We start from the raw sequence: 9,074 nt of genomic DNA, 5'->3' as shown, positions 1-9,074 counted from the left end.
ATATATATATATATATATATATATCTATATATATATATATATATATATATATATATATATATATATATATATATATATATATATATATATATATATATATATATATATATATATATATATATATATATATATATATATATATATATATATATGGAGAGAGAGAGAGAGAGAGAGAGAGAGAGAGAGAGAGAGAGAGAGAGAGAGAGAGAGAGAGAGAGAGAGAGAGAGAGAGAGAGAGAGAGAGAGAGAGAGAGAGAGAATATATATTGACTAACGAGTATTATCATAGATAGTTTCAGAGACACTACGGGAGGTAGATGGATGAAAAGCTACATATTCGTATAGGTATATATGAATAGAATAGTCAGGTAATGACTATAGAGAGATACCAGTAGATAAGACTGGTACATAGGTTGTGTTTTAGATATATAGATAGGTAGGTGTATAAAGAGAAAGATTTGGGCAGGCAGCGTTACATCTTGTTCCAGGTCATTGCAGTGTGAATGTGTATGGGAGGGAAAAGGCTTACCGGGGGCATTGCTGCAGCAGGTGAGCGGAGGTGGTGGATGGGTGAGGGTGTTTGTAGTGGTGCCACAGGTGCAGTTCCTTAACGGTGTGGTTAGCGAGGGCAGGGAACAAGACATCCCCCACCCCTACTGGATCCATTTTCAGATTTATGTTGATTTTCTTGCGAGGGATGAGAGGCAGCAGATCAGCGGCGACCTGCACTGTTCCGTCACTCACTTCAACTCTCTCCGCTTCAACTCTCTCCGTAGGAAAGATGAAACTGAATATTCTTTTAAACCTCCTCAATCGGGGAGAAATGTGATGTGCTATCCGCTTCATGGCGTCGTCACCGGCCTCAGTGTCTGCCAGCACAATTAACCAGGCTTCTGTGCTCTTCACCCCAGTTTCGTGTATCAGGTCCACTGCTTCCTTTATCGCCATTTTCTTCGGCTCCTTCAGGCTGCTGAGAATTCCAAGGAGTTGGCAGAAAAGATTTCTGAGAAGTGGTAGATTCAGGTCTTTTCCTTGCATGTAGCCTTGCAGCAAGCGGCGGATATCTCCCTGTTTGTACTTGTCGAGGCGCCCAATGATGCTGCGGGCCGCTAAATACTCTTGCATCCCTTTATGGGGAGCAGAGTATTTTTCTATCTCTTTGAAGCGTACCACTTCTCGCCGCAGGCAGAAGAAGGCAGAGAGCACTTCTTTGTTGCACTCGTCTCCGCAGATTGATTTCATACGGGACAGATTCTCATGGCTGAGATGAACGTTGCCGTGAAGGAGTTCTTGAAGTGACACTTCATAGATAAGTCTCAAAATGTCTGAAATTGTATCTTTAAGAAATTTTGCTTTTAGATGACCAGCCATTCTGTGGTGCAGCTTCTCTACACTCCAGTCGATGATGTCCTGGTACAATTTTGTTTGAGTTATTCTGATCGTCAACTTCTGGGGCTCCTCCATATATAAGTATGACAAGAACAAAAGGTTTAGAGGGAGACGGAATATCTCCTTCCAAACGATCTGTTTCAGTACCTGCCTGAGGCGGTCAGTGTCTACGGGCACGCCTGAACACCTGCTCAGATGATTTGTGTGCCTCAAAACAAAATCTATTCTCTCCTCATTGCCTATTCCCTCGATTCTCGTGTGGGAAATCTTAAAGTTTTGCGGCTTTTTCGCCATCATGCCCATCAGACCCTCAGGGCGCGAAGTGCAGACCACTGTGAAGGTAGGGCAGTCTTTCCCGTGGCTCATTATATCTGAAATGAGCTGACGGGAGGACTCGGTCTCTTCATCTAGACCATCAACAGCAATCAAAATTTTACACTTTTTCAAGAGGGGCAGCAGGAGGTCTCTGTACTTGAAGGAGGCATCAGGCAAGACTTTGGCTACAAAATTTTCAAAGGTGGAGCTGGTCTCGTGGCGGCACACGACCCACAGGAGAAGATCAAAGTGCTGGAGGCCTTCCATGCGGCGATGAGGCTGTTCCTTGAGCCACTCGGCGAGCAGGAAGGTCAAGAGCGTTGTCTTGCCGCTTCCTGCGTCTCCCTCAATAAGCATGAGGTGAGGGGATGCAGGCGACATTCCTTCTTGTGTTAGAGTCATCAGCTTCAAATGGTCAATTGCTTTCTTGTTTTCTCCTTCCTTAACGATGATTCTGGAAAAAATATCATGCACTTCCACCTTGGTGTTTGCGGCACAACTCAGGAAGTCCAGTGGGTTAATGAATTTGGCGGCGTCTAATCTCACTCTGACTTCTTCGTTAGTCTCTGTTTTGAAATCTGGCAACATCTTTTCCGCTGATCTTTGTAGTATTTCCTTTCGGCTAACGTGCTCTTTAACGACGTCATCCACAGTCCTGCTTACCTCGTCCTTCTTCACTGAGAGCTCACTGTCGTCCCTTTTGTATCTCTCCTTCGTGGCTTCCAGAGCCTTGGAAAAGAGATCCTTGATTTTTATAACTTCACCAAGGTATTCCTGCTCACTCATTGCAGGCTTTTCGTGCACAACTTCATTTCTAAGGTTTTTTATTTTTGTGACTAAGAATTCCATTTCAATACTTTCTTTTGTCCACGTGTCTTGGTCCATTTCTGCAACGTTCTCACACGCCACTTTGATGGCTTTGTATAGAAGGGTAATGTCAAAAGCACCGCAGGACGGGTCTCTTTTGATCTGACTCTGATCTGTGTTGTTGAACTGTTTTTTCAACACCTTGTCCAAGTCAGAGGAGCTGGGAGGGAGTTGCTTTAGGTGTTTTAGAATCATCTTGTTGAAGTTGGCCGTCGAGCTATAAGGAAGGCTCTTCAGGTACTCGTCGAGGGGGACATCGTCGGGCTTGCCGTTAGTCCCACACAGAAGGGTGTACCTCAGCACAGCCTCGCCGGCCGTCTCCAGGATGCGCAACAATTTCAAGCGGAAACAGTCACTTTCCTCTAAGGCCATTGTTAGAGGCTGGCCTCGGGCTGGCGGACGACACTTCCCGTAATCTGAAAGAAAGAATGTCTATCAAAATTGACGAGCATTGAAATGCTGAAAACTGGTGTGTGATATGTAGCGCGATGAGGCTGGCACCCTTTCGGCTATGTGCCACCTGGCAATGTGTAAAGGTCAGGTAACCACTGTGTGTGTGTAGGTCTGTGTCACTTTATCTCTTGACTGAATACTGGGGTGCCAAAGTGGCCAGTCGCCTCACTGTCTTGCTGGCATCCCGTACAAGCCGAGCTACTGGGCTCACCCCAGACTGGCTCGGGCTATTTGACTGTACTCACTTCACACAGTGAATCGTCAGCCGACGCTTGTCAAGGTCCTTGGATCGAGACGCACACGATGGGCAAAAGTCAATATCTGAACTCTACTCTCAGTATCAACAAAGCAAATGTGTGATCACGGTCCTTATCTGACCCCGGCCGCCGAGGCATTCACACTCCACTTTAGACTGTGATATACGGTAATCATATTTATGAAGTAATGCCGAAAAGCTGTGCTGCACGTTGGTGTTTTTTGGTGATCTGAATTTACAGATAATTGGTTTCATAAATTATTTTCACACGCCCATTGAATACACACATGCTCCTCACAAACGCACCTGAACACGGTCTACATAAACCAGCCACACATTTATTAAGACAAATCAAGTAATTATAATCTGTACATGCTTATTTGAACGCGGGCTGGCGCATGTAGGTGCAGTGGGTGGCATGCTCGGGGTGGGAGTCAGATTAGGACACATGCCAGGTACAAGTCAGGTCACCCGTCAGGTACACTGACCCTCGGGCTTCACCTGTCTCCATCCTCACCAGCTCACATCTAAATAACTGCACATTCTTATAGAAGCCGTGAGTATTCCCGAAGCTTAGTTAGACAGATCGATGTTATTATTATCAACATTTTTTTTCAAGAATACTATTATTGCCTATATTTTGATATTGTCATTTAATGTTTTTCTTTTTCCTTTTTCCTTTTACTTTTTCTGTTAGTTACTGGAGCTAAAGGTACAGTGAAATGGATAGAATCAGTAGGAGGGTAGTTGAGAAAGCAAAAGCTTGTGCCAGACTGTTAATTAAAAGCTTTCGAGATATATAATGCAACAGTTAAAGGTTTACTGAAACGGCTAAAAAAAGACGACCAGGAGTCAGTTAGGAAGGCAAGGAGATCACCAGTAGAACGCCTCCCGTAGAACCCATACTGGCGATCAGAAAGATGGTCAAAAATGGATAAATACTTAAAAATCTTCCGGTTAAGGGTGATTCAAAGGCTTTATAAAGACAGGATAGTAAAGCCATAGGACGGTAGTTTGAGGGATTGGAACGGTCACCCTTCTTGGGCACAGGCTGTATGTAGGAGTACTTCCAGCAGGAAGGAAAGGTAGTTGTTGAAAGGCAGGGACGAGTTTGACCAGGCAGGGTGTCAGCACGGAAGCAGATTTCCTTAAGGACAATAGGAGGCACTCCATCAGGCCCATAAGCCTTCTGAGGATTGACGCCCGAAAGGGCATAGAATAATCGTTCTTAAGAATCTTAATAGCAGGCATAGTGAAGTCAGAGAGGGGATGAGTGGCATGAATATGCCCAGAATCGTCCAGGGTGGAGTTTTTAGAGAAAATCTGAGCGAATAGTTCGGCATTAGAGATAGATATGATGGCGGTGCTGCCATCAGGATTAGGGAGAGGAGGGAAAGATGAATAAGTGAAAGTGCTTGAGATATTTTTCGCTTAGTGCCCAAAGTCCCTGGAAGAATTAGAAAAATCAAGGTGTTGACATTTAGTGTGAATGAAATAGTTTTTGGTGAGTCGAATAATACATTTGGCACGATATCCGTCAGAAATGAAAAGGTCGTGATTACAAGAGTGAAAAGGCTTTGGTAACTTTCTTGAACTGCCTCTATATCATTGTTAGCACGAGAACAAGCTTGATTGAATCCTTAAAGTTGTAGGCTCGTTCACCAGTTTGGTCAGTGAAAGAGAATGAAAGCCAAAGCTGGTGGTGAACCTTGAAATCTCCTAAGATGAAGATTTCAGCGAAGGGAGAGTTACTCAAGATGTGCTCCACTTTAGAGTTGAAAAAGACAAAGAACTATACATAGTTGGTATAGTTAGGTGATAGATAAACAGCACAGATGTACTTAGTAAGAGAATGACAATGAGGTCTTAGCCAGATGATGAAAATTCAGAAGAGTTAAGGTCGTGGGCACGAAAGCAAGTGATGCCGTTGCGTACGTAGACGCAACATCCAATTTTGGATTGAAATTTATGATAGAGATAGTAAGAGGGAACAGAGTAGAGATTACTACCAGTAGTCACAGAAACCAGTGTTTCGGTTAGTAAGAGACGGTGAGGTTTAGAGGAGGAGAGATGGAGTTTAACAGAATGGAAATTAGAAGGAAGACCGCGAATCTTGCAGTTAATAAAGAAAAAAATTGAGGAGGTATCAAGACACCTCTCAGGTCGAAAGCCAAATGTGGAGTCCGCTCTTGGGGCATATGTGGTCCCCCCCACTCCCCAGCAATGCAATTAGACATATTATTTTTTTTTTCGGAAGTGGTGTGTGTGTGTGTGTGTGTGTGTGTGTGTGTGTGTGTGTGTGTGTGTGTGTGTGTGTGTGTGCACCCTGTATGTAGTGTGGTGTGGAAAGTAAGATAATCTGTCTTTAGAGAGCAAGCTGGACTACTTTCTAACGAGACGCACAAGGTGACACGCGAAGAATGCTGCTCTGATTACAGATGTAAATGTGTTTCAATTTATCATGAATGTGGACTCCTAAGTTAGTTGTAAATTTGCATAAAGCTTCTGTAAATCATTTTTATGTTTAATTGATTTCTATATTGTTCATATTATATATCTTTTCCCTAAATGTTTTCTTGAGTTACGTTTTCTTTAACGGGAAAATAATTTTTATAAAATATTATAAAATTTCTCATGTATTCATCAAAATCTTCATTAACATTTAAACCCGTTACTTGCAAGTGCCATCAATAGTTAATTAAGTCTTCTTTAAACTTACTCACTGAATCATCAGCAAATATCCGCTTTTTTATATTGACATTGTAATAATGACTATTGTTAGGCACACGAAAAGAGGAGAGCACTGGGAAATGATCACTCACTGAGGAGTAAAACATGCCACTAGCTTACTCTAGTTACTCTAAATGCTTTAGTTATGTTAGTAAAAAATAACGGGAGTAGATAAGATCAATGAAGACTTGAACACCAGCCTGATTGTCGTTTGCACAAATTGATATTAAAGTCACCCTTAATGTAGCACTATAGAACTTCAATCCCGGCTGTTATGGTTTCTAACATGGTTTCAAGTGATGCTGTGAACTTAGCATTTTTTTTACAGCTAAGGAGGCAGATCAAATGTGAGGAAAATAAAGTGTGAGGAAAATATGACCCCACCGATTGCTGCTTCTTTACAAGTGAGTAGTAAGGAGTGGCCAAAAGAGAGGTCAATTTCGGGTGGAGAGGTGTCTTGATACTCTCCTCTTGAAAGAGGATAAGTCATAGGCAGGAAGGCAGGCAAACGCAACAATAGTATAGTGCTACATACAACACAGATCAAGTAACTCCGACTAAGACTTCACCTGTGTGTTTCATGAAGCGATACTGTGCCAGCTCAAATTCTACGGCTTCATTTACGAGTCCCGCTCGCTTGATTCAGGCAAGTGAAGCCACACCCAACAAACGCAGTGAATATCCTGCTACCAATGGGTTTGTCCTTGGTTCCAGTTTGTAACATACTAAATGTGTAACGATACTTATTTGAGTGAATGTACAACTGCTCAAAGTACTCAGCCCAGCGAGCCCTCTGCCCATACATTTCCGACACGAGGCAGCCATCAGCTGTTCGGATAGTGCTCACCTGAAAGGGGGACTTGGAGCGGAGTTTTTTTCAGGGCTCGGTAAGCAGGTTGAAGGTCATTCGCAGTTAAATGGCCCTCGACTTCCTCAGCGAGATCCCTGACATACCTCTCCTTGTCTCTCCTCAGGAGACCTCTATTCCTACGCAACAGAGCCCTGTATTGGTCCCGGTTCCCAGGAAGTCTGTCAGCGCTACTCTCTTCAATATTCTCCAGCGTTTCTGCCGAGGCAAACCCACTCCTAGATCTTGGGCGCTCTCCAATGCACTCCTTCGCAGCTTGGTGAATCTCACGTTTGAAGATAACCCACAGCTCTACAAGGTCCTTAAGGGTGCTGAGTACATTGAATCGATTGGAGACTGTCTCTGCCGCGCATCACTTCCAACTCGGCGAGTCTATATGTAAATATTGTGTCTTGGACTCACGTATCCAAACACTTAGCTCGATGAACGATGACTTGAAACGCTCAAATGCCTTGTTATGGAAAATTGTGACATCATTCCCCGCTCTCCCAGCTCCTACTCCCTCCTCCTGAACTTCGTACTCTGACATTCTGACCCAATCATATACCTCATCCTCCTCCTCTTCCTCGCCTGAACCTGCCTCCACCCTTACCATGCCTTCCACCCCTACCACCCCATTCACCTCACTTCCTATCTCATCCACCTCCATCCATACCTGCTCAGAAGTTGACCTAACTACCACTAGCTCTTCTCTTGCTCTCCCTTCCTCTCCCTCCATCACAACTCCAACACCACTCCATCTTCCCCTTCCACTTCCAACACGACCTCCACCTACTCCACCACTTCTGATACCACATCGAACGTCTCCCTCCACACCTCATCACCCACCCTTCCCCAACCATCCACAACTGTCACTACCACCACTTCAAAACCCACCTTCGCCCACGCTCCCTATATATATATATATATATATATATATATATATATATATATATATATATATACGCTTCTATATATATATATATATATATATATATATATATATATATATATATATATATATATATATATATATATATATATATATATCTATATCTGTATATATCTGTATCTCTATATATCTATATATATATATATATATATATATATATATATATATATATATATATATATACATATATATATATATATATATATATATATATATATATATATATATATATATATATATATATATATATATGTACACGTTAGTAAGGTGTCTCTCTCCCCCTTCTTTCACTGTTGCCAGTTATAGCGGGATAATCGGCACGCACAAAACTAAAGATGAATTGATTTAACGTACTATAGGAGTTATGAGGTGTTGATTAATTTTAGAAGCAATTATGGTTCCTCCTAGAAAGGCATAGGTGAAAAAATCCTGGTTCCAACCCACCTCCGACGAAAAATCACATCCTTTTAATTAACAATAGGTACCTATCCTTTTAAGTGAAAGTGCCACTCCTCTTTCCCACGTTGTCTGTGCGAAAGTCCGAATGTCTGTCTGTCTGCCTGTCTGTCCGGTGGGTCAGGTGCCCCCTAACCCCCCAGCCCCCTCAAATAGTGGTATTGTTTATTTTTATTTACATATTTATTTATTCGTTAATTATTATCATCACTAATTTTCCTTTAAAGTGTTTGCCGGTACAGCGAAAAGTACCGCAGGAAATTTGAACGCGGTACGAATACTTCGGTACTTTCTGCAATCCTCTGCGGTACTGCGGTACCGGTTTGGTAGAGCGGTACTACTGCAGTACCGCAGTACCGCAAAAAGTACTGCAAGTGCCAAGCACTGGTATGTGTGTGTGTGTGTGTATATATATATATATATATATATATATATATATATATATATATATATATATATATATATATATATATATATATATATATATATACATATATATATATATATATATACATAGAGAGAGAGAGAGAGAGAGAGAGAGAGAGAGAGAGAGAGAGAGAGAGAGAGAGAGAGAGAGAGAGAGAGAGAGAGAGAGAGAGAGAGAGAGAGAGAGAGAGAGAGAGAGAGAGAGAGAGAGAGAGAGAGAGAGAGATCTTTCCTTCTTGCTGGAAGTATGCCTTTGTACAGCCTGTGCCTAAGAAGGGTGACCGCTCCAATCCCTCAAACTACCGCCCAATAGCTTTACTTTCATGTCTATCTAAAGCTTTTGAATCAATCCTTAACCGGAAGATTCAAAAGCACCTTTCCAC

General features: G+C 42.3%; 1 protein-coding gene across 1 annotated transcript; it reads right to left on the bottom strand.

Moving 5' to 3' along the window:
• Positions 1-237: 237 nt before the first annotated feature.
• LOC126990472 (uncharacterized) lies at positions 238-3,070 on the bottom strand. Its single transcript, XM_050849073.1, has one exon. The coding sequence runs from the start codon at positions 2,941-2,943 to the stop codon at positions 526-528; it is 2,418 nt and encodes an 805-aa protein (XP_050705030.1). The 5' UTR covers positions 2,944-3,070; the 3' UTR covers positions 238-525.
• Between the last annotated feature and the right edge of the window lie 6,004 nt (positions 3,071-9,074).

This window comes from Eriocheir sinensis, unplaced genomic scaffold (genome assembly GCF_024679095.1).
Source record: "Eriocheir sinensis breed Jianghai 21 unplaced genomic scaffold, ASM2467909v1 Scaffold1679, whole genome shotgun sequence".
Classification (NCBI taxonomy): Eukaryota; Metazoa; Arthropoda; class Malacostraca; order Decapoda; family Varunidae; genus Eriocheir; species Eriocheir sinensis.
Note: the sequence above shows the minus strand (reverse complement) of the source record. Positions and strands in the feature narration are given on the sequence as shown.

Excerpts from the sequence above, each read along its gene's own strand:
- LOC126990472 (XM_050849073.1), bottom strand. The coding sequence starts at position 2,943 with ATGGCCTTAGAGGAAAGTGACTGTTTCCGCTTGAAATTGTTGCGCATC.